Below are 26,350 nucleotides of genomic sequence, written 5' to 3' on the forward strand. Positions count from 1 at the left end.
AGGACCTGCCACTGGTTATGAAGAACGGCATGGCTGGCCCCTCTCTGGAGGAGTCTGCGTCCAGTAATGAAGCTTGCTCGGGCTCTCTGGGCAGCTTCTCCCAGCTCCCAGGACCTATAAGTGAAGAATTCCTCACCTTTGGACTTCAAAACAGGCAGGGGCTCAAGACTAGGTAGGGGTTGGGGGCATCTGGGCCACAGAGTGTGTGGATGCCAATTTTTATACCCTAAGGAATCCCTGTCTAGGTTTTCCCTTGAGGAGCCTGGGTTCAAAAAGATGTGAAGTACAAACCAAGGGGGTTCAGGAAGGAGAGAGGAAAGAAAGAGGGTAGAGGGAAATCCTTTTACCTTGGTCACCCACTATATACTAGTTACCTGGCTAGGCGCTTACACTCCTTGTCCCACTTAATCCTCATACAAGCCCCATGAGGTGGGGATTATGATCCCCACTATACAGATGACGAGACTAAGGCTCAGAGGTTATGTGACAGGTCCAACCGCAGCCTCCAGCCCCACCACAGAGGAACTAAAATTCCAGCCATGTCCAGCCAACTCCACTGCCTATACACTTCACTATAACAAGGTCCCTACAATTAAGTAACAATTCATTTGTTATCCATTCTTTAATCAGTCAAGACTTACACATCTGCGGACTGGACTTCTGACCAGCATAAAATTAACAATGTGACCATACCAAATTGCCTAATTTCTGCCCCAAAACAAAATAAGACAAAATCTTGACTTTCACTTACCCCCCTTCTATCAAGGTTGACCAAACTATTTCATTGCCCCAACAAACATTTGTCAGTGGTCTCCAAAAGGAATTATTGTGAAAGGTGCTTAGGGATACAATGGTGAGCATAGCAGAGTTTCTCATGAAGGGTACGGTTCAGTGAGGGAGAGACATTAACCAAATTATGACAAACATGACACGCCTATGAGTAAAGACACAGGTGCCATGAGACTGTGGACTGGGGACCCTGACTGCACCCGGGGATCAAAGAAAGCTTCCCTGAGGAAATAGCAATTGAGCTAAGAGTTAAGGACTCAATGGTGTTAACCAAATAATGAGCAAAACAAGGGAAGAACATTCTAGAAAGTCTAGAGAGACCATCTGTGCAAAGACCCTGAGGAGAGAAAAGTATATAATATACTTAAGTATATAAGTACCACATACTTAAGGTACTAAAAGGTTATGGTATAACTAGTTCCAGAAATCAAAGGTGAGCTTGGTGTGGGGCCAAGCAATGCTACATTGGGGATTTTAATTTTTACATTAAGAGTAATAGGAAATCATCGAAGGGTTCTAAGCAGGATGATGTCAGGATCAGATCACATTTTAAAAACATACAGATCAGTAGCAGCCAGCTGTCTGCAATATCCAAAAAGGATAAGAGAGGCAAGACCAGTGAGGAGGCTCCTGCAGAGGTCCAGCAGAGAATGACTCTTAGATAAGGATGATGGCGGCAGAGGTGGAGAGAGGTGCAGAAATCTGAGAGATGTGTAGGAGCGAAAACCGTCAGGCTGTGGTGATAGGTAGGATAAGGAGGGTGAGGGAGGCAGAGAGATCAGGATGCCTAATTCATGCATTGGCGGGGCCAATCCTAAAATTGGGAGTATTAGATGAAATTCAATGGGAAAGTTCATGAATTCAGTTCTGGATGTGACACGTTGGAGATGCCCTCAAGATATCCAGATGGAGGTGCTCAGTATATAGTTACCTATAGAGCTCTGAAATGCAGGAGGTGAATTCTGCACTGAGGTATCAAATTGGGACACAGCAAGGAATGGAAGACAACAGCAAGGCAGTGGATGAGAGAGAGCTTGAGGATAAGTCAAGGGTTAAGGAGCTCCAACACGTAATGCTGAGGGGGACTTGCCTGCAAAGGAAAACATAAAAGGAGTAGCGAAGAGGTTGGGTAAGGAAGCTTGGTATCAGAAAAGACAAGGGAAGAAAGAGTTCAAGGAGAGGGCAGTCCCCTGTGTCCACTGCAGTCACGTGAGGGCTGCAAGGTTCCCCGTGGACTGATCAACGTGTGGATCATCCGTGATCTTACAGACAGTCCTTTCTGCTGAGCCAGGGTGGGGTGGGGGTGTAAGGCCCAGAGCAGGGTGAACGGGAGCAGAGAGTGAGGTCATGGCGTCAGCGAGTACAACCTGTCTAACGTGAAGGTCTAAGAGGTGACACTGGGCAGAGGGTAGCGCTAACGGGATGAGTCAGTAAAAGTTTTTATTTTTTCTTCTTTTTTAAAATGGGACGGACTTTCTGAAAACTTAAAAAAATAAGTATTTGGGGCACCTTCCCACCCGTCACCCACCCTTCAGACTTCCCAAGAACCCAGCAGAACAGAATTAATTGATGGCAAACACTCAGAACCCCCAAACACCCAAACCCTCTCCATCTGGTGCTACCAGCTTGTTAAGGGAAAATAATTTCCCATTGATTTTCCCCCACCCCAGACTCCCCTCTCCTCTTCCAAATCTCATTGCAAAGTCAGATTAGGAAGAAGCCCCCACGCAGCCGCAGAAGCAACCCTGCCCCTCCTGCCGGAGTCGGCTCAATTGAGGTTAATGGCATTCCAGCCTCCCCCCGGCCAGTGGAGAGCCCGGGTGACCTACTTTGCTAGGTCCTGCCCGGGGAAACTGACTTGTTTTTCAATGATCTTCGTCTTTATCCCCACGACCACTTCCAAAGGACAGCCACGAACGAACAAATTAGTGGCTGACTTGTCTGGCTCAAGAATTCAAGCTGTGGCTCCTGCAGCCCGGAGTGCAGGTACTGACAGGGAAGCCGGGTTCTGAACGACACCCACATACTTCCCTAGTCCTCATGCCTGAGCAGAAAATGCCCAGGTTTCCCCCAAGTCAGTTCTGAACTTCCACCACCCAGTTCTTCCAGTTCAGTCTGAATGCTAGGGATTACTAGAACTTTTAAAAATGATTTATATTCATGAATCCTGTGAAGGAGTATAGTCCCCTTAATTATTCCTTGCCACTCTGTTTACATTAGACAACTGTGTTTTCAAGACAGATGAGGGTGCATTAGAGACAAGCCTACCCCCTCCTGAAATCCTGCCTCTGATGGGTCCGCTCCCCCATAATCACGCACCCGAAGGTTCCCCATGAGGCCTGGGGCATTTTTCTCTCAAATCAGGACAGCAAGTTTCAGGGCACTCCCTGCTTCTGAAATCCTCAGGATTGTAAAGGAAGACTGACCTTCGACTAGAGGAGCAGGCGGCAGATCTAATTGGCCCGATGGACCCGGAGCCCTAGATGCCCCCAGGTTATAAGCACACTTTTCCGGGGCCGGACACCTCTCTCAAACCCTCCACACCCACAGGACTTCAGCCTAGAACGTGGCTTGGCCGCCCTCTTGTGGCTAGATTCAGTTTCTGCAACTTCAAAAGCTGTATTGAGGATTATTTCAAATGAGGAGGGACAGAACTCAGCATAGGAGTGACCTGACTGTCACCAGTGACCTGAGCCTCACTGGTGTGTCTGTGATTTAGGAGAGGATAATAGGTCTCTGGAAGGACCATAAAAACCCTTGATTGCCTCTTTTCTTTCATGGTGTTTTTGGAAGTTTCATTTAGAAGAGCTGAATGAGAAGGAAATGAAAACATTTACCAAGTCCTCTTATGTGCCAGTCAGTTTCCTTACAAACAGCCCTGAGCTGGGTCTGATGACACTCCTATTCTGTAGATGTAGTAACTGCAAAGGTGGGGTAAATACACCTGTCACATAGCTAGTAAGTGGCTGGACCAAGATTCAAGTCCAGCTCTCTTCTAACACCCTTTGTTTTTCCCTCTGTGTCTCAATTAATGTAAAAAGGTGAAACACTTCTCCATGTCTCCATTCAATTTTCATTTTTCTGGTGTGAATAGTCTGTTCATAACTTTATCTGTTGGGGTTCTGCCATTTTTCTTACAGATTTGGATTAGCTCCATGTATACTATAGATACTAACATCTGTCAGTCACATTAGATGGAGACATTTTTGCCAACATGTCATTTTTTTCTAATTCAACACTGACTTCTCATTCTACAGATGGTTTTAGTTGACAGATAATTTTTCAGTTACCTTGTAATTGCTTTTATTGTTTCAAAGCTGAGAAAATGAACATTTCTCTAACAGATAAGAAAAAATTGCCTTTTTTTCTGATTTGGTTGCTTTCTACTTAACTTTGGGGTTTTTTTTTTGGTGCTTGATATTTGATGTGATCACATATTTTTTAAATTGCAATTAAGTTAGTCCAACCTTATTTGTTGCACAATCCTTCCTTCCCCTAATTTGAGAAGTTGGTTTTGTATGAATTCTTATCTAAACTTTATGGGGTCTCCAATCTGTACCATTAATTTCCATTTTATTCTTATCGTAAATAAGATACCACTTTAATTATCATGCTTTACAATATATTGTAATATGATACGGCCAGAACAACTCTCTTTGCTAGAAAACTGGTCATTTAAATCCCAGGTAGAAAAATAAAACTACATTAACAAAATGCCCTATATGAGGAGACATGGCATATAAGCATGAATAAGAATTTTTATTACAATTTGGATGACTTAAAGAACTCCAGTCATATCAAGCATTTCCAAAAGAAAGCTCAAATATATTTTTGTCTATTTCATTACTTTAAATAGCATTTTATTTTAAAGGTAATAAATTGTATTTTATTATAAACATAATAAATACTTTAACGTGATTTTTAAGTTAAAATCTGAAAGTCAAAGTAAATACAAAAGCTCCATATGCATTTCCTAGATAAGTTTATTTGAGGATTCAGTGCATGCCAAGTTCTTAGCCAGGCACTGATATATAGCTGTAAACAAGATAAAAATGGTCCCGACTCTATTGGAACCTAATGGGGAAGAAGGAAATAAAGACACTCCAAGAACAAAGTCAGTTCAGCCTGCTCTGAGAGGGTACACCAGGGGCCTAACCATATGAGAAGAGATCAGGAAACACTTCCTTCAGGAAGTACCTGGTAAGTCTGGGGAAAATTTTTCCAGTCAAAGGTAAGAGAAAAGAACAGAGTATAACTGAAGATGCTAGAAAATTGCAGAAATTGCTCCTAACCCCTTAGATGCAAATTGGTCATATTACCCAACTTCAGGTCAGGTGTTTTGTGCAGGGACTGGCTGCCCCAAATTTCCTACCCCCTTGAAACACTTACTGAGGGCTGGAGGATACCTTGCTTGGGTTGCAGATTCGATCAAAATGCATCTGCAGGGAGCAATTTGCATAAGGCCTTGTAAAACACACAAGGTTCTCAGATGGCTGCATGCATGGCTGGGCAGAGTACCAAGATGGTGGGTGTGTTGGGTGGAGCTGATTTGGTTTCTCCGGTACTGGATTCCTGAGTAGAAATGTTTTTGTCCCCCTAGGTTGTCATGGTGAATAGTGTCACTGGTGATGTACAGGACATGTATGAGTAACCTCACCCAAAGCCACATGCTCAGGGAGAGGGGAAGGTACTAGGTGGAGTAGTCGGTCTCCATGGCAGTGGAAGAGGAAGCCTGCCACCCACCACACTGCTGGCCCCCCAAGGGGCTAACAGCCAAGGGGGGCTGGGGTGTAAAGCAGCCCTACCCAGATGCCAGTGCTCTCTGCCAGGCACTTACTAGAAGGCAGACCTCAGAACTGTTATCCCCTTGATGAGCGATGCCACAGAGCCCCAGACTGCAATTCTTACAGAAACCAGGTCTTTCAAGAAACTGCTAACACACTCACCTACATGCCAGAAAATGCACACACAGGAAAAGAAAATGAAATCCCCTGATTTGTACCTAACTAAATAGCATACTGTAAGTGTGGGACATTAGCAGTTCCAAAAAGGCCTCCTTATAAAGCGTCTTACTTGAGCCTCACAGCAACACTGCAGTGGGTAATGTCAGATGAAAACTGAGACCGAAGAGGATGACTTACTTGGCCAAGAGCTAGAGCTCCTAAGTGGTGGAGCAGCCACTGTTCCATCACCTGCCGGACACTAGGGACTAGCGCGCAGCTGTGAGGCTTAGGTCCCCTGCCCTCAGGAGCTCCCAGGCTCATGGGGGAAACCAAACAGGGAGGGAGAGGTGGCAGGCATAGGGTACGGCTCCGGAGACCATCAGAGAGGGTGGAAATACAGACCAAGGGCACTGGCCTCAGCCTGGGGATCTGAAAGGCCCCAGGATGAGGTGATTCATGACCTGAGGCCTGAAAGATGAGCAGACCAAGGATTCTCACACTGGAGGTGCATTAGGATTTCCTGGAGGGATTGTTAAAAACAGAAGGTTGCATCCTACTGTCAGGTCTCTGATAGAATAAATCTGGGCTGAGGCACAATTTGCATTTCAACCAAGTTCCCAGGGGACCACACCATGGAAACCACTGAAGAAGAGCTTCCCAGCTGATGCAAGTGTATGTGGGACCTGCAGGCAGGCTGAGCTGCCCAGGGCTCCTGGGGCAGCAGGCAGGGGCGAAGCTGGACGGGGAGGCAGCACCGGGCCCTGCTGACACCACTGGCAGGGCTCAGGCTGGCCTCCTCCAAGACCCATGAGCCAGAACCTAGCCTGACATCAGGCTACAATGTCAAACCGAATCAGGAAGGACTCCTTCTACCTCCCCTATTTGCTGATCTCCTATGATCCTATAGCGCTTCGTCTCTCATGACAGTAATAATAGCTAAGGTGCCAGGCACTAGGCTGTGTGCTGCATGCAAGTTCTCTCATTAAATACAATAACCCTCTGTAGTCCACATATAAGGGGCCCGCATTTTCCAGATTTGGACACAGAGGCACAGAAAGGTTTAGTAATTTGTCCAAAGATATATAGCTATAAGTACTGGTTCTACAATGCCCTCCAGGCTTCCCTCCCTCTCTGCTCATTGTCTGATCCTGTCTAGTCCACTAGCGTCCAAAGTGTCCAGTTGCCCAGGGTCCAACCAGGTCTGGGCAGGTGAGAGCAGCCAGAAGCAGTTGGTCCCAACAGAGGGATGCAGGGGCTCCCACACAGCTGAGGGGGCCCAGCTGCCAGCTGGACTGAACAGACAAGCTGGTCCCCAGCCAAGGATTCCCCGCGGTTGGCAGCCTGGGGGTGTGGAGTCTGGCAGAGCTGCCTTGAAACCTTGGCCCCTAATGGCTGCATTTCCAAGTTCATTGGCCTCTATATGCTTTGTTTTGCCCTCCTGTCTACAAAACAGAATAGTAATTCTAACCCCACAGGGTTGTCTTGGGGATGGGGGATAAAAATAACACTGGATAACACAGATCTACCACCGAGAGTGTGCTGAGTGTGCTCAGAATATAACTTTCCACCCCAGCCCCTCGATGGGCTGCCACTATTGATCTCATACAGCCCTAGCCACTCCTAAGACCTCTTCTTAGCAACACGAGAAGATAAAGATTGAAGAACTACCTCTGGGAGCTTAGGGGTCATCAGCCAAAAGTCTTGCTCTAGCTGGCTCTCTGCTCACCAACTGGAGGAAACAGCCAGGGAACCACCAGTGAGCCCATGGGTGAGCCTTGCTGTGAGCGGCCTCTTGAGGGCAGTGGAGGCAGCAGGCTGGGGAGACGCCCCTTCTGATGGCACAAGGTCCATCTCAGTAGAGTGAAAAGGGGCCTGGAGGAGGAGTTGGAAATTGATGATGAAAAGAATACTGACCTTGAACTGATACTGACGTTGTCATGGCCTCCATTCTGCCATGTAACTTTGTGACTTTGGATGAGTTACATAACATAACCCTCTGAGCCTCAGTTTCCTCATCCATAAATTAGAGTCACTCATCCTCACCCCAGGTCTGTTCTGAGGATTCAACGGGAATGCAAAAGAAAAGGCTTAGGGCACTGGTAGGTAGTTTTTGTTTATAAAGTTCATCTCACATCGAACACAGCTGGGCGCATGTACACAGTATTTGTTCGTTCATTTATTCCTATTTACTGTGCATCTACTCTGTGCCAGGCACCGTTGAAGGCACTGGACATAAAGTCATGAATAAAGTAGATGAAAGCCCTGCTTTCCCAGAGCTTACATTCCAGTTTATTAACTAATTAACAGCTAAGTAAATGATTAAGAAAGCATAAATTGGACATGCTTGGCCACATTAAAACTGGATAGGGTGGTAGCATAAGGTTCACTAACTGTATGGCCAACAGAGGGCTCAGGAGAGGAGGGTGTAAACCAACAACGGCCCAAGGCAGAGATCAGCAGGAGACCAAGAATCCACCTTCCTTCTGCCCCTTTCATCCTCCAGCCATGGTCTGGCCAAATGCCCTTCAGTGGGTGCGCCCCAGAGCCCCTGATATAATGGCCTCTGTGCTTGGTGTCCAGGAGAGCAGCACCCTCGGCTGAATTCTCAGTGGACAGGACACGCCACTTAATGTCCTTCCTGACCATGATGGGCCCCAGCCCCGACTGGAATGTGGGCCTGTCTGCGGAGGACCTGTGCACCAAGGAATGCGGCTGGGTCCAGAAGGTGGTGCAGGACCTCATCCCCTGGGATGCCGGCACCGACAGCGGGGTGACCTATGAGGTAGGTGTGTGCCTGGAGTGGTAAGTGACAGACCCTCCCTCACCCGGCCCTATTCTGAGGGCCCCAGACAGTGGTGAATCAGGCCCAGGCTGTGTCTCAAATGAGCTCAGAGTCTGGTAGGTGAGGCCAGCTGAGTCTCATCATCCCACACTCACACTCAGTAGGACTCAGGCTCTGGGAGGTATCCATACAGCTGCCAGGAAAGCCTGGAGAGGGAACCTGCTAGAGAACAGTTTGTAGGTAAACCAGGGAACAGCAGACAACAGGCATGGAGGCACAGAGAGAGATCTAGAATGGGAAACAGTAGGAAATTGATGTGCACTAGGCTGAGCAAAATTCCAAAGGTTTCCAGACAGTTGGGCTAAGGAGCCTGGATTCTCTCCTGAATGTCAGTACTTCCCAGATAAAGTCAGCATCAAAATCTGGAGCCATCAGAAAACCGGTGGTGGAATAATCTGGAACAGACATCCATAAAGTGATTTGTGGGCCAAATACGGACTGCCACCTGATTCGTAAACCAAATTTTCAAATCCAGCCTCATGCGTTCTAATTATGTATTGTCTGAGGCTGCTCTCTCACTTTAAGAGCTAAATTGAATAGCTGCAGCAGACACAGTATGGCCCACAAAGTCTAAAACATTTACCATTTGATCCTCTACAGACAAGTTTGCCAATACTTCGTCTAGTAGGAAGAACTCTGGATTCAGGCCAACGTGGCTCTGCCATTTCCCAACTGGGATGATCTCTCCTAAAAACCTGGCTTCTTCATTGGGGCATAATCCTACCATGTACATGGGAAAGTACAGATCTACCAATCTCCATGCACAACACAGGCATGAATAGAACTGCATAAATATAAAAAGTAGTCATACCTGTTGTTAAATCCCTATCAATATTTTTGTTCTAATAGTATTACAATCAAATTGCTTTCATGGTTTTTAACCAGTTTTATATCCCCCTCCCTCTCTGTTTTTTCCCACTACAGTCACCCAACAAGCCCACAATTCCACAGGAGAAAATCCGGCCCTTGACCAGCCTGGACCATCCTCAAAGTCCTTTTTATGATCCAGAGGGCGGGTCCATCACTCAAGTAGCCAGAGTTGTCATTGAGAGAATTGCCCGCAAGGTACTGGGGTAGAGCTCACTCTGGCACAGACCCTTCCCACCAGGAGTGCAAGGAGACTGTACCCCTTTCTGCTCTAGAATAAGGTCCCTAACATATTTCAGGATATAGAATTCCTGGGTCTCCCAAGGTTTCTAACATGCAAATTATTCACAATATATAAATGAGTAAAATAAACATAGTAGGGTTCTACACTCAAGTGAATGATTTGACCCAGGCAAACACGTTTCACTGTGAGTTCCATCATCAATTACTAATGTCTGCCACGGGTCAAGAACTGGGAAGCTGTGGCTTTCTTGCCTTTTTGGTCAGATTGTAAATGCTGGCCCAGAACTCCACTGTGGCCTGGGATTTGTATACAGGACAGCATCTGATTTTACTTCCTGCCTCACCTCTCCCGGACACATTCCATTCTTTAAGGTGAGCCCTCCAAGTAAAATAATTGCTTTTGCAGGGGGAACAGTGCAACATTGTACCTGACAATGTGGATGACATTGTAGCAGACCTGGCTCCAGAAGAGAAAGATGAAGGTAGGTGGTTGTCCTTTCTTGCAGGTGGCAGCATAAACAGGCACTATCTTTTGGGAAAGCAATTTGTTAACATGTTTTCAAAGCCACAGCAATATTGTATCATTTGGCTTGTTAACCCCATCTTTGAGGATTTCTGCCTAGGAGAGAATCCAAAACAAGGTGAAAACTAGGCACAAAGTATGAAGGAATTGGTGAAGGTATGATATTGGAATACAAATTCAACAGCATCAGGCCTTTGACATGGTTGTGTTAATAGCACTGGCACTGGCTTCACGGTACTCTGATCCCTCTCTGCCCATGATTCTCACACAGTCCCGTGAGGCAGGCGTGGGTACTGCCACTTCCCCAGCAAGAGTGACAGCCCCTACAGTCAGGAGGGAGTGGCAGAGCAACGGTCTGAGCTCGTTTTCTCATGGGATCTGGAGCCAGACAACCTGGACTCTCATTCTGGACCTTGGGCAAGCAGCTCACCTTTCTAGCACAGTTTCCTCACCTATTAAATGTGGATAATAACAGAACCTGTCTCACTGAGAGTTGTCCTAAGGATGAAACGGGATAAAACATGGAAGGTTCTTAGGATGATGTTGACAAGTATGTGCTCGGGGAGCACTGGCTGCCCTTGTTCTTCTAATGGCCCCTGTGTGTGGGATCATGGGAAGATGAAGCAGCAATGCAAAGGCCTGCGCTTCCCCAGGCTGCCTATTTTTCCTGCACCTGTGTGGAAATGATGCCTACTGTGCCCCACCTCCACAAGGACTGGAAATGAAAAGGTGTTCATGTGATAGTAAGAGAATCTTTCCTCTTGTTTCAGGTATTTATTAGTGGAATGATAAAATATCATTTTTGAAGGGTTGTGAATGGCTGCTTCCACCCCAGCGGCACCCCAGCTCACTGAGGCAGGCCGGGCAGTAGGGATTTTCTTGTCCCTACTGAGCTCACCTGGGGACAAGGCCCAACACAATGTCCACAGGCTCCCAGGGAAAACAAGTCACATGCTCTTTCCAGATGACACCCCTGAAACCTGCATCTACTCCAACTGGTCCCCGTGGTCCGCCTGCAGCTCCTCCACCTGCGACAAAGGCAAGAGGATGCGGCAGCGCATGCTGAAGGCGCAGCTGGACCTCAGTGTCCCCTGCCCTGACACGCAGGACTTCCAGCCCTGCACGGGCCCAGGCTGCAGCGATGAAGGTAGGGAAACAGCCCACGCCAGCGAGTAGCTGGCAGCAGCTCCGGGAGGAACAGTTCTGCCGGCAAGGCGGCCCCTCACACCCAGTCAGGTGGCATCTAGTGGGGCACCAGGACCTTGACTGTAGTTCGGGCAGGACCACCTAGGGCAGACCCCCTGTCTCCAACTGCATCTTGAGGGCTCTGAACACAGATTTGTCTTATGACATTAGAAGAACTGGGATTGACTGACCACCCAGCTCCCTCCCCAGCCATGGAATAAAACATACACCGGTTTCTAAGGCACTAGGAAACATCTCATGACAAATTACAAATAACAAGGACCTGTGTTCTGGGCCTTAACTCCCATCTCTTTTTAAGAAGCAAGTGAACAGGTTAGCCGGTTAAATCTGGACCCACTGCCCTAATTCTCTGGCATTCATGGACCCTCAGGTCCCTCAGAGTCAGAGCACTAACTTCCTTCTGTCCGAACCTCTGCGCTGACTGCAAGAATTCTCAGGCTCTCTTTCTACAACTGCTCCTGTATTAGGCTTGAACGATGCCTGTCATGATGGCTCAAGCTTCAGAATGGCACTAAGCCAATTGCTGTGTGGAGGTCAGCTGCCTGCTTCCCAGGATACAACTCCTCTCTCTGCCTGGGCAGATCCATAGTCTGATCTTATCTGTCTCGGAGGTACAATGAGGCAACAGAAAGGGACATAGTCTGGCCTGGTCTATGGAAGGAAGAAAACCACTCCATGCTGAAGAATGCTTAACCAGATGCAGGTCATTCACTCTCTGGCTCTTCCCCGGGGACAGTCTTCAGTCCCTCTCCTGGCTGCATTCCCACGGTGGTTCACTGCCCACTGCTTATGCCATGATAGGGCACTTCTGAGAGGACTGAACCCTGCCATCTCTATGTATTCTAAATAGTAATCCCTTATCAAATAGATAATTTACAAATATTTCCTCCCATTCCATAAGTTACCTGTCCACTATTGACCATGTCCTTTGATGCACATATTGTCATAGAAGTCCTTCCCAATTTTCAAGAAATCCAATTTGTCTTTGGCTGTCTGTGCCTTTGGAGTCATATCCAAGAAATCACTGCTAAATTCAGTATTTTTTCTTCTAGAAGCTTTATACTTTAATGTTTAGGTCTTTGATCCATTTTGTGTTCTTTTATACATGGGGTTAAGTAAAAGTCAAACTTCATTCTTTTGTATGCAGATACTCAAATTTCCCAGCACCATTTGTTGAAAAGACTGTCCTTTATTGATTGGTCTTGGCACCCTTGTTGCAATGATTTGACCATATATGGAAGTTTATTTCTAGGCTCTCTGTTGTATTCCATTAGTCTGTATGTCTGTTTTTCTGCTAGTACCATGCAGATTACTGTAGCTTTCTTTGTGGTAAGTTTTAAAATCAGAAGTGTGAATCTTTCAACTTTGTTCTTTTTCAAGAATTATTCAGGGATCCTTGAGATTCCATGTGAATTTTAGGGTAGATTTTTCTATTTCTGCAATTGTGCCCGCAATTTTTACCTGAGCCCATGCTCTCCAGAAGCTACCCCGCTCCAAACCACACAGCGTTCTCTTGTACCCACATCAGGATCCCTTCTGCACTTAGTTATTTGGAGAGTGGTTAGAACAGGAAGAAAGCAAGAGACCCCTCTGGACACTCAGAAGGAATTCTATGACAGGAATGTTCATTATATAGTGGCAACCACATCTTAGAGTTTCTCCCTAATTAACTGAGCCAGCCTTTTATGCCAGGCCTTGTCATGTCTCCCCACTTCTGCCCATCTTCCAGGGCACCACTGGAGAAATACTTTGTAAACAAAGGGCATGTCCCTCCCCAGCAGGAAAAACTGTGGCTCCCCATTTCCCCAAACTCCTCAGCGTAATTTACTGGCAAAATAGCCTTACAGAGAATCAGGGTGGAGGCCTGGTGGAAATGAGCACTCTGACACACATCCAACACAATGCATTGTTTACACCTTTTTTTTTTTTGCACTAAGCAGGGAAGCATGCACGCACACACATGTACATTTCCCCTGGGAGCAGCTACCACCACCCACCACCACCACCACTACTGTGGAAATAGTACCACCAAGCCATGCTGCAGTGTTTGGTTATTTTTTTTCACCCACCTCCTGAGCATCTCCTACATGATCATGGCCTTTGCTAACATCTACGGATGAGAGCAAAGCTGTATACAGCCTTAGCTGTCAACACAGAAGGATGATTACATTGCCTTCCTCATTCCTTCCTCATTCCTTCTTGATATCCCCTCTCCTGAAACACAGACATCCCCACCCCAGTTCCCATCCCAACATTTATGTGCTCCCTGTTAGCAGCTGGGATATTCTATGTTACCATCCTCAGGAGAGGCGCTGAGATGTCTGTGGCCACTTAATCTGCTCTCTGGGTACAAAGCCTGTGTCCTCAGGTCCCTATGTCACACTCTCTAGCCTCAGCAACAAAATTCATCAATTTCTCTAGACTAGGAACCGGCAGCTTTAGAGAAAATCTCAGGTTCCTCTGAGCGAAAGAACGTACACCGTTATCTCATAACACGTATCATTTCTTTCCAGTGCTGTCCAGTAAGACTTTCTGTGATAATAGGAACGTTCTGTATTTGCAGTCTCCAATATGGTAGCTACTAGCCACACGGGACTATTGTGCACTTAAAATGTAGTTACTGGAGGATTTAATTTTATTTAATGGTCTTAGATGTATGATACATTTTAGACCCTACAGATGTACTATGATTTATCACACACACACACACACTTTTCTATCATCCAAGCACCTTTCAAAAGTCATAACACACACACACACACACCTTTCTATCATCCAAGCACCTTTCAAACTTTCAAAAGTCATGAGATAACACACACACACACACACACATTTCTATCATCCAAGCACCTTTCAAAAGTCATGAGATAAGGAATAATCCTGACTGCCCCAGGCACCTGAAAAGAAAATGGCATTTCCTCTTACAGAAAAATTCCCGGTTCACAGGTTTCTACTTTTATGTTTGCTTCGACCCTCAACTGCCTAACTCCCCTTGAGTGTCCGTTGGTTCCTTCTCGGCTCCCGTGCTCGCGCGGAGCTGGGTCACGCCGTCAAGGCCGGGGGCATTCCCAGCCCGCCGGCGTTCCGGCTGCAGTGTCCGCCCGGTGTGTTGCAGACGGCTCCACCTGCACCATGTCCGAGTGGATCACCTGGTCGCCCTGCAGCATCTCCTGCGGCACTGGCATGCGGTCTCGGGAGAGGTACGTGAAGCAGTTCCCCGAGGACGGCTCCGTGTGCACGCTGCCCACCGAGGAGACAGAGAAGTGCACGGTCAACGAGGAGTGTTGTGAGTGGGGGCGCCAGGAGGGCGGGCGTACGGGGGCTCCGGAGGCGCAGGCGCAATTTGAACGTCACAGGACCCCCCCCACCCCACCCAGCTCCCAACAGCTGCCTGACGACGGAGTGGGGCGAATGGGACGAGTGCAGCGCCACCTGCGGGATGGGCATGAAGAAGCGGCACCGTATGGTCAAGATGAGCCCGGCGGACGGCTCCATGTGCAAGGCCGAGACGACCCAAGCAGAGAAATGCATGATGCCCGAGTGCCGTGAGTGGGTGTGGGGGAGAGGAGGGGGTAATACGGAGGGCCACAGCATCCTCCAGTACTACCATCTAGGTCGGATGCCGGGAGGTGCAGGGGGAAGAGCAGGCCCAGTGTCCTTACAGGCGGTGCTGGGAGCAAAATGAGGGCCACAGGTATGTAGACACCAACCAGACCCAGAGAGAGTGACCATTCTGAGCAAGGCTGGGATGGCAAACTGGTGGCCTCTGTAAGGAGCCCAAGTATGGGATGGGGAGTAATGTCATTAGTACATTTAGGCCCTCCCCAGGACATCAAAGGCCTCCTGCTCCTATTCTACGCTGGACCTGCCTGGCCCCATAAAGCACTACAACCCCAGGTGTATGCAGAAATGCACAGGCCCACACATCAACACACTGATATCCATGTGCACACAAGTATGCACAGTCTAGGCATGTCAGCACCCAAATGCCAAAAATCAGCACTGAGTCTTTCAGAGCACAGTTGTTGGGGGGAGTGTGGGCTGTTTCTAGCTCTAGTGAGACCCTACTCAGACCCTCAGCAGTATTTCAAGTGAGGACTAGTATGTCCACATTACTGCGCCACATCTGATGTTGTCACGACCACATCTGGGCCAGGCTGGATGCAGGAAAGGGATAAAAGCAGTATCTGCTGAGCCACTTCTTCCTCCATAGTGTCCAGGGTTATCGAATCCATTGGTCAAGTTCACTTCACTCCAGGGACCAGAGTGGGTGACAGAGGGTAGGGGGCGCAAAGCGAGCCTGCTCTCAGTGGCAAACCTGACTGTTGCCTAGACACCATCCCATGCTTGCTGTCTCCGTGGTCGGAGTGGAGTGACTGCAGTGTGACCTGCGGGAAGGGCATGCGGACCCGCCAGCGGATGCTGAAGTCTCTGGCTGAGCTCGGGGACTGTAATGAGGAGCTGGAGCAGGCAGAAAAGTGCATGCTGCCTGAATGCCGTAAGTCCCAGAGCTCCAGAAAGCTAACTGCTTCCCTCCTGTTTACCAGCCCTGTTCAGTGATCAAATCTGCTAAGTTGTATAGTACAACTGTTCTCTGGGGAGAGGAAAGACATGAGCACAGGATCTCTGTTAGCAAAGTTCCTTAAATGCTCAACCTCATGAGTTAATGGGATCCCACTACTGTCTACAAACATCCAAACTGCAAATTGCTATGAGGTCTAAAGGAAGCATTTATTTTGAATACAGTAACATATAATTATTGGGCACAGGCTCAGTAATCCTTACTTCATAGTTCTCTGCCACCACCACCCCCCTCCCAACCTGTTATTAGAGGCTTATCTAACCCACATATGTTCCAAGTTTTTAATTCTATTCTTCTTCCCTGTGAGCATTTACCCAGACCAAAGCGTAGACATTAAGCCAGTGACTCCTGTACCCTTGGTAGCCTTGATAAGACAAGCCAGCAAGTCAACAGGCTGAGCTCTCAAAAGCTCGATTCCCACCCCATTCCCTCAAAAATCTGTGATCAGCTGTGTTTATTACATGGGGACTTACATTCAAGGAGAGTGAGCCCATTTTTCTGGCTAGGCTTCCAGAAGAACTTCTCTGACATGATCAAAGGCAGGCACACCTGCTAATAATCTCTGGCTTCCTCTCCCTTGGTGTTACTCAGGCTGCCTGCTGTGGCCCAGGTCCCAGCTCTGTCCCTTTGGGCTGCATAACCTTCAACAGATTACTTAGCATCCCTGTGCCTTATCTGTCAAATAGTGGGAAACACTTCCTGTTATTCTGAGCATTAAACCACCTAACTGGCATAAAGTGCCTAGTGCTGAACCTGGTGAGCACAGGCCCCAGTCGATATTAGGTGTTACAGTTCCTGAGCTGTTTCAGGTAGACTCAGCCATGGGTGGAGATGACCCAGACCACCAAATTACAAAGCCTGGGGCTTGTGATAACTGAGACTGACCCAGAGTTCAATCCAGCTCACCAGAGTTGGTGCTCCAGAACTAAGAAATTGTTACTGACTTAAACAAAACTGTTCATATCCTCAGGGTCCACTAAGTGAAGGGAGAAGAAAATGAACATTTATGGAGCACTTAGTGGGCCCAAGAACTGGGCTGGGAGTATTATATCTCATTTAATCCTCACAACCTGGTAAGAAAAAGACCATTACTCCTATTTTGCAGATAAGAAAGCTGCCTGCGCTCCACAGGGAGAAAAGGCCTGAAACTATTGAACATGCATACTTCATAGATCCAGTCTGGCCCTCACTTTGCAAGGCCAGTGGAGAGTTTGGAATCATCTGTCTCCCTGGGACACATCCTGAGAATCCAACTATTGGCTTATTTCCCCTCTACATTTGTGAGATGCTGGCTTAGTCAGATGAATTTGCTGGATCCTGTACCGTGATAAACCATAAGACACCACTGGCTCTCACCCCTCTTAACTGACTTTCCTATTTCTGGCTCCTGTGTTTTTTCCACAGACCATGCACAGGACCCAGGATGATGTAGTGAACAGGGGAAACTGAGTCTTGCTGAGAAAGCAGTGGTGTTGGCCCATAGACATTAGCTCTGAGAAATGGCACCAGCAAGCCATGCCTTCCTTGGGAAAACCTGAGTCCTTGGGACTGTGGGAGGCTGGTCAGTGCCACTTGATTCCAGCTCACAAGGCAGGGCAAGAGACCCTGAACACATCTCAAAGTCCCCCAAAGCCCCTCTGAATCATAGATCAGGCAGAGAATGTGGGTTATGACCTGGGCACCAATCCTGCCTCTCCTGTTTACCAACCAGACGGACTGGATGAAGTCGGTCTGTCTTTTGGAGCCTCAGTTTCTTCTTCTGTAATGGATAATAGCACCTGCTTTGTGTTTTTCTCAGGCTTGTGTTGAGACACTCAAAAGAGTGTGAGTGAGTTTGTGTTAGATATGAGATACACTCATGCCCATCTGTGTCTTGTCAGCCACTGACTGTGAGCTCACCGAGTGGTCCCAGTGGTCAGAATGTAACAAGTCGTGTGGAAAAGGCCACATGATTCGAACCCGGATGATCCATATGGAGCCTCAGTTTGGAGGTGCACCCTGCCCAGAGACTGTGCAACGAAAAAAGTGCCGCATCCGGAAATGCCTCCGAAATCCATCCATCCATAAGTCACGCTGGAGGGAGGCCCGAGAGAGCTGGAGGAGTGAGCAGCTGAGGGAAGAAGCCGATGGCGAGCAGTTCCCAGGTACCGCTCCCAAATGTGGTTAGTCCAGGGAGCTGTCAGAGCAGAGGAAATTAGAGCAGGACAGCCCAATCAGCAGTAGTAATTGCAAAGGTACAGAGATACCAAAGAGGATGGTATGTTCAAGCAGTCAACGGGATATGGATGAATCAGGGTCCAAGGCAAGAGGCAGAGACCCCACCATAAAAGGCCTAGTGCCTGGCTGAATATTGGAGACTTTATTCTTTTATTAAGTGAAGGTTTTACGCAAGGGAGAACTTTCACAGACCTTTGTTGAGTAGTTTGGAGGTGGCAAAAACAGGCAGAAGAGCCAGCTGTTTTCTTTGTAGTCCTAGAGAAAGACTGTGTCCCTGCTCCTCCAGCACTAGAAAGAGCTCCAGGAATTAGAACAAACTCCCTGCCTAGGGTGTTACTGCTGAATCAGCTAGTCCAAGTCCAGACTGCACCATCATGGGCAAACTGATGAAACACTCAGCTGAGAAGATTCACAGTTCAGTCTGGGATACAGGCCGATTGCAGGTCTTTGCATTCTCTGGAGTGGGTGAGGAACGTGCCACATATAAGTGAAGGCTAATGGGTACATGGAGTTTCTATTTTAAAAGGCATGGCTCAAATCACTCATTTCTCTTCCTTAAGACATTCCAGCTCTACCTAGGAGAAAAAAATGCAGATCCCAGGAGCTACCAGACCATTCACTATCTTTCCCTTGGGAAGCTGTTTACAAATCAGAATGCTGTCTGTTACCCATAGTAGTCAGCCAGCCAGTCAATGCTTATTTAGCCCAATTATGTGCCAGGCAAGCACTATGCCATGGTTTTCTCCATCAAACTTAGCATAGTATTGCATGGATAATTATAAATGTGATTCGAGTCCACAAAGGAATAAAAGAGCACAAAGAAAGCTTTTTTTTTTAAGATCTAATCTCTGGCAGTCAAGGTTAAGCTTTCTCTAAGAAAGGCACGTCTACCTTCATGGGAAAAGTAATAAATTATCTTTTACTTTACTTAGGCTTTACTCTCCAAGTACTTAGCCTCCTGAACACTTAAGAGAAAGTGGTTAATTGCTTGAGTGGCCACTGCATTAACAAGCCACCCCAAAATAATCATTTACTAACATGATTCTCTGAGTCAGTGACTTGGGTGGCTTAGCTAGATGACGATTCTGAGGTCTCACAGAGGCTCAGCCATATGGCTACTGACAGCTGGCAGCTCAACTAGGGCTGAAGGTCTGGTCGGCCTCACCTGCACTTCTGGGGCCTCTCTACACGGTCTCCCCACAGTCTAGCTAGCTTGCTTAGTACATGGTGGTGGCAGCAGCTTTTTACAAGCCATGTTTGCTCATGCCCCCTTAGCCAAAGCTAGTCATATATACAGCCAAGCCCAGGTTCATGATGTGGAGAACAGACTGTGCTTCTCAATAAAAAAAGCTGCATTCTGTTACACAGGAGCTAACGGTCTCCAGTGAGGACACTAACCATTACGAACAAATCCTCACCGACAAGAACAAAGAAGCCTGCACAACTAAATCTGACCGCTATATACTAGAATTCAGCATTCCTGTTCTGTCCTCAGTTTCTCCGGTCTAACAGGTCTGTCTTATGCTTTCAGGCTGTAGGATGCGCCCATGGACAGCCTGGTCAGAATGCACCAAACTGTGTGGAGGTGGGATTCAGGAGCGCTACATGACTGTAAAGAAGAGGTTCAAAAGCTCCCAGTTTACCAGCTGCAAAGACAAAAAGGAGATCAGAGCATGCAATGTTCACCCTTGTTAGCAGGGTACAAGGGTCTGGGGCTACACTCTGGATTCCAGAGTCACCAATGGCTGGATTGTTGGTTTGGCTTGCTTGTTTGAGGCAATTTAAATCGTGTACACTAGTTTTCATTTCTGCAGTGTGGTTCACCCAATAGTCTTGTGGATTTCAGGGACATCCTTTCTGCCCACTTGCTGATGGGCACAGGCTGAGCGGGGCTCCCCCATCCTCAGCTGGCCCTCATCCAGAACAGAAGTGAGTAGCGTGTCCCTCTGGAGCATCCACCTGGTGGCGGGACAGAGAGCCTGGCCGCCCCGTGGGGAGAGGCAACTGCATCTGGAAATGATGCGTGCCTTGGTCCCTTGACAGGTGCAGCAGGGAGGAGACGTTCCCCGTCATTCTCGTCTTTGGCCTGCTTGCTCATGCAGGAAGTTCTGGTTTGCTCATCTCTTTCCTTTAGTGGAACTTTAGGTCCCTTGTGGAATCTCCTCTATCACCATTAGTTTTTGGGGAAAACAAGTGGAAGTGAAGAGGAGCACTGATGCTGGGTGGCTCTCTCCTTTCACTGAGTTCTGAATACATTTATCCCACCCCTTAATATTGGCTCCTGGTACCCTGACGGCTGCTTTATTAATGTAAGGCTGCCAGTTCTCTACCTGAGGTAGAAGGTATTAGGTCTAGAAAGCATTTTTCCCTTGCTCTTTGCCACAAGTCTCCTTGGAAGCCAGCCTTATAAACCTATGACACTACATCATAATTAGGCCATAAAACTGGCCTCTCTAGCAGTCCCAAACTAGAGTTTTAAAAATCCTACATTTTCAAACCAGTTCTAACAAGAAAACGTTTAGTTATGCAAACATTTGCTAAGTATGCCCCCAGCCCACCAAGTCATTCAATAAACACAAGCACTATCTCTGTACTTTAAAGGGCTTTTTTAGTCATAAAGCTTCACATGTAGAAAGAAAAAGTATTTCAGAGACCAGGACAGAAATCTAGGGGGAAAGTATTATTACAGAATCACACTGGTCAAGAAAATCTGGTGGAGAGTCAAAGCTATGTCAACCCTCCACAACAGGATGCTGGTCCTCCAACCCAATGGGAGGCCGTGGTTTTCCATCCCCTTCTGAGTACTCATAAGCACACCAAATTCAGGGAGACTGACAACCAAGGATTAGTGTAGAAAGGACATTTTACTGAGTTGAATCCCTCAGCAGGGATTCAACAACCCTTTTACTCACTGTTAAAATTATTTCATGTCTGTTGCAAGACTTTTGTTATGCTTAATCCAAATATGTATCATGGATGAGATGCATACAGTGCTTCAAATACATTACTGTAAGAATTTGCATTAAACACACCAGGATATTTCCAAACACAACATATATATGCTATAACCCCGAATATGTATTTTCTTTAACACAAGAGAGACTGTTCAATAAAGAACTCATTTGGGTATGTCTTTCATATTTTTAAACTAAGTTTTCAGAAGGTTGGGTCTTACTACAATTGTTACCACCTCAATCATATTCAGCCAGAAGGTATTTTGCTCCCTCAATCTAGAGAAGCCATTCTGTCATATATTACTGAGCTATTTCCAACATTAGTTTTGTAAACCTTAAATGAATTGCTTTCTCCCCTGACAAAGAAGCATAACGTGTTTAATTTTCTACTTGACAAAAAAGTCTTGATATAGAATCTGACCACTTTTTCAACATTACTTTTAGCTATCTAGAGGTATCTTTCAACCCAAGAAAAGTTCCATGAAACAGTGATTCCTAAGTAACTCTACCATGTTCCTATTTGGTCCCTACTGAGTATATTTCTAATCCTAATTTTGGAGACTTAAATTCTAATCCTAATTTTGGAGACTTAAAACCAGGTAACTGATCAATGGCTGAGAATGGGTAACATGTTTGTTACATAGTGTTATTTCTGTTGTTTGCAGGGGAATTTTAAAAAAATCAAATCTCTTTCTTACCAAAGTCTTGTGTTAGGTGGTTTATAATTTTTCTGGCTGACCATTTTGGAAATAAAGACTTTTTACTACAAAAATGAAATGTTTGGACTTCCACTTAAGACAGTAAACCCATCATAAGATACCCAGTAAAAATTGCCATATAAATAACAGCTATAATTGTTGATACATTTTTATCAATGCAAACCAGATGTAACTGAATTTATATCCACATTTTAAGATGACAGATAAGCCCAAAGACATATTCCCCAACCAGATAGATATTGGGTCACTTACCTGTCACCTTGCCAATGCATTATTTGAAGGAAATTTGTTGCAGCAAATGAGAATAAAGCCTGGGCTTCATCAGACCCAGAAATGAAAAAATTTAAGATTTTGTGCTGTTTTTAATTTGAACTTGCGTATTCAACGTGTTTCAGGCATACTCAGTCTGTGTACTTCTTACAGGAAAGGTACATTATACATTTTCACATGACTACAAGTCAGAACCGTAGTCCACGGTCAAGTTTGTGTCTCAAATGTCACTTAACACAAAAATTCTCCACATCAAATTATTTTCATGACCTGACAGCCCACATTTTCCAGGCAACAGCTTAAAGAAGCTGACGTTCGAGTGCACTAGGGCTGTATGGGCAGCCCCTTTTTTCCTCAGTTATTTATATTCTAAAAAAATGGACACTATTGTCCAAACAGACTAAACAAATGTTTAATCCATAATCACAATGCAGAATCAAGGAGGACACAGACATTCCCCTATTTCGTTATTTGGTGCTATTAATCTTAACAGAATGATTCTTTTCTGTTCTTTATACTGCCCAAGGTAAGAAGAATGAATGAAAACAAACTATTCACTTTTGAAAATGAGATGCTGTGACAACTATAAATAGCAGCAGAATGCTAATGAACATGAAGAAAATTCTTCAATTTAAATTCTTTCAAATCTGTGAGCAAAAGATCTGTACTAAAATGTCAAATTTAAATACTGGCATCACTGCTTTAGAAACCTTGTTGGCTCAAGTGTTATACATTCTGAGGGCAAGAGGCACAAGCTGTTGTATAATGGTCAAAGCACAGAGAGCCTGGGTTCAAACCATTGCTGGACTCTTGAGTAGCTGTGAGAGTTCGGGCCAGTTACTTTACCTTTTCTGGCCCCAGGCTTTGACACAAGCTTTCTTATAGTACAGAATTTCTCTACTCCACCTCCACAACTTAGCCAACTCTCACCTTGCCGATGAGTCCCGATGGCAGCCTGACATAGGAGTCACTGAAAGCCAGTTTCACCCCACCAGACCCTCACTCTTCTTCATAAATGAGTAAATGACCACTTTCTGTTGCTGCTGGCTTGAGTTGCATTTCTACCACTTACAACTGAAAATTTCCTGACTCAAATATACATGCAGTACTTTTACCTGCTATCATCAAAGCAAAATGCAATGCAGACTTCTCACTTAACATTCATAATGTCATAACATCAGATAGCATTAACATTTTCTCCTATGGCTCTAAATTCTGTATGTTCTTAACCTCTTCCTGACTTTAGAATTGGTTAAAGTTCTCATGTTGTAGTAGTTCTCACATTTAAGATAATAGTTCTCATTATTTTAACTCTTTTGATTTTAAACAGTTTTCCTTTGCTTCAGATTATTTTAAGTATTAAAAGAGAAAAGGGTAAATGCCTCATTCAAGACTACTGACTCCTTACAACACCTGGAGTTATAAAATAGAGTGTTTTTCTTTTTTTTCTAGTGTTGGCATGAAACTCCTACTAAGTGATCTTGACCTGGAATTTACTGACCTATCTAGGAATCAGAAGGGCCACTTGAGAAAAAATACCCGAATCTCCTGCTTGCTTTCTACATTAGTGCTATTCGGAGAGAGATCTGCAGCCTGAGAACACCCACAGACTGTTCACCACGATCCTATAGTGAGATACAGAAATTGTAAGCCAAGCTTTTAGAAACTTTTATAGCCATTTGACATTGCCAGAATATCCAAGAATATGATTATTTTTCTAATGGTTGTTTTTTTTTATTACCTTTAGCAAAAGAATCATTCCACAACAGTGGAGATTCAGCAATTTTTAAATGGACCCTTCAACCTCAATAGTCTGAGAAGCACTGCATTATGCCATCCTCACTCACCAGTCAGAAAGGGATGCCAGCCTGCAAGCCATAGGCTTCTCAATCTCTCAAATGCTTAACATCTACTTGCAGGCTTGAATATCTACATATCTATCATTAAGTGACCTGAATTGGCTCTCTTTCTCAGTCTCTAATATAGTACCCTACAAGCAAGATTAACTGCCTGCTGGTTTTGCCACACAAATTCTCAGAACAGTAGCCCACACTTGCTTCCTCCACCTCCTTACCCTCCAGTCACACCACAACCCACTATAATGTGATTCCCGCAACCTGATGACTGAAAAAGAACCTCAAGTTGTCAGCTGTACGTGACAGCTGCTGCCCTTTCTTCCCCATGCTTGCATAGCACTCAAAGCTGTCTGCCTCACTCCAGCCTCTTAGACAATAGTTGCCTGGTACTAATTTCTGGCTGCTGTCTTGGCTTTTTGCTGCCTTCTAATCTTCTATCCCCAAATGTTTTATTTCCCCAAAATGATTTTTACCCTTAGACCTTGTCTCAAGCACACTTTCTACTTCACCCCACTCCCACCTCTTCAATCATTAATCAAAATAGATACATTCCAAGTCTGTACTTTCAGCTCTAGCTGCTGCTTCTGAGCTCCAATACCCACTCCCAAATGCCTCTTGGACTAACCCCACGTGTAACTGCCACAATCAGCACGCACTTCTATCACACAAAGGTTGCTCGTGCTCCTTACTCACTCACCAAATGGCTTTTCTGCACAGGCCCAGCAATATGGGTAAAGCAGTAAACACAACAGATGTGGTTCTGCCTTCACAGAGCCTAGAACACTAAGGAGCAGGCCAGAGGAGACAGAAAAGATGATCACAAATGGTTAAGTATCACTAAGTAAATACAGGGCCAGGAGGTATCAGAATAGAGGGTCAAGGTGGGCTCTCCAAGGAGATGGCATCTAAGCTGAGAGCATAAGGATGAAAGGGTTCATTGAATAGCTGAGTGAAGTAATTGGTTTGGAAAATGCCTGGCATGTTCTAGAGCATTAAAAAAGCAAATCAGCTTGAATGTAGTGAGAAAGATGGCAGATCCTGCCACAGGCTTTCCTTGTGCGCTACGGTATTTGGTGGGTTAGTCCAAATGCACTGAAGTGACGGCAGATTTTAAGCAGCAGTGCAACATTTAATTTAAGGTCTAAAAAAGATCCCTTGGACTGCACCATGGGGGCAAAACAGAAACAAAAAGACTACTTCAAAGGCCACTGCAATAAAGTCAGTGTGAGATCAGAGCAAAAGTGACAGAACAAACAGAAAGAGGACAGAGTCCATGCCTCCAGTAGCCTCCTACCTCACCCCCCGTGCTTAAACCACGTTTCTCTGCCTCCTACCACTAGCTTGGATCCAGACAGTCCTCAGTTCCTGACAGCTTCCCATTTTATACAGAAGGACTCCTATTTAAAGCCTCCACAACCCAAACCCAGGCTACTTGAACATTATTTTCTTCCCACTATATTTAAAACCCTTTTAGATTCAGGTTCTAATGCCAGAAGGCACCCTGCACCCTGCCAACTGCGCCTCAGCCCACATCACCGCTCCACAGCCCACCTCACGCTTCTCCTCCCGTTGCATCTCCAATCCTTTCCTCCATCAGCGCCGGCCAAACCACCACATCTATACAAGCAGCTCCCTCAGAGTTCCCCGGAGGAATCCATACCACCGTCAGGGCTGGCCCTCACAACTTTCTGCATGCTCGTCACATTCTGCCTGAATGCTAGTCCCGGCACTTGCTTTTGTCACCCTTAATCTTCCTCCACCAGATAGTGAGCAATCTGCAAAAACAAAAAGCTTCACATTTCTCCATTTCTCCAGAACACCTAATAGTCTTACACAAATAAATCTGTTCAAATTAAAATAATTTTTTTCTAAAAAGTATTTTCCAACTTTATAAGCAGTCACTGGTTAAATACCCCTAAGTGGTCAAGTGATATTGAAAGTGAACATTTTATTATCATTTCCTCCTATTTATCTTTCAGTTCTCTTCAGTGGGATTATGTACAGGAAGGGGAAAAGAAGTAAATTAAAACAAATAGTGATGACAAGTTAGAAGAGCAACAGGCTATACCTGAAGTATATACAACCTTGTTATATCAAATCTTAAAAATCAAATGATAAAGGAACCAATTAACATTGTAAAAGTCTGAGTTCAGGCAATCATCAATGTAGGATGTATGTCAATGAAGAATAATGTCCAACTCTGAAATATTGTAAATCCCTAAATAAACAATAGAGGGAGAAAAAGAAATTCATGATTGTCAATTCGGGAAATCCTGTTTGAAAGAATTTCCACATATATAGGAGATTCTAAAGTTGGGAATGTAACCTCAAATTCTAAA

The 26,350-nt window shown here is 45.8% G+C and overlaps 1 protein-coding gene across 1 annotated transcript in view; it reads left to right on the forward strand.

Annotated features, from left to right (window-relative positions):
* Positions 1 to 21,943, forward strand: part of SPON1 (spondin 1) — a 276,360-nt gene extending 254,417 nt beyond the window's left edge. The window contains exons 8-16 of the mRNA XM_037026719.2: positions 8,313 to 8,514; positions 9,499 to 9,639; positions 10,091 to 10,166; positions 11,172 to 11,354; positions 14,529 to 14,699; positions 14,791 to 14,958; positions 15,747 to 15,911; positions 17,876 to 18,139; positions 19,744 to 21,943. Coding sequence (XP_036882614.1) covers positions 8,313 to 8,514; positions 9,499 to 9,639; positions 10,091 to 10,166; positions 11,172 to 11,354; positions 14,529 to 14,699; positions 14,791 to 14,958; positions 15,747 to 15,911; positions 17,876 to 18,139; positions 19,744 to 19,907 — 1,534 coding nt within the window. The 3' untranslated portion in view covers positions 19,908 to 21,943. The remainder of the gene's footprint in view (positions 1 to 8,312; positions 8,515 to 9,498; positions 9,640 to 10,090; positions 10,167 to 11,171; positions 11,355 to 14,528; positions 14,700 to 14,790; positions 14,959 to 15,746; positions 15,912 to 17,875; positions 18,140 to 19,743) is intronic.
* The last annotated feature ends 4,407 nt before the right edge of the window (positions 21,944 to 26,350 follow it).

This window comes from Manis javanica, chromosome 11 (assembly GCF_040802235.1).
Source record: "Manis javanica isolate MJ-LG chromosome 11, MJ_LKY, whole genome shotgun sequence".
NCBI lineage: Eukaryota > Metazoa > Chordata > Mammalia > Pholidota > Manidae > Manis > Manis javanica.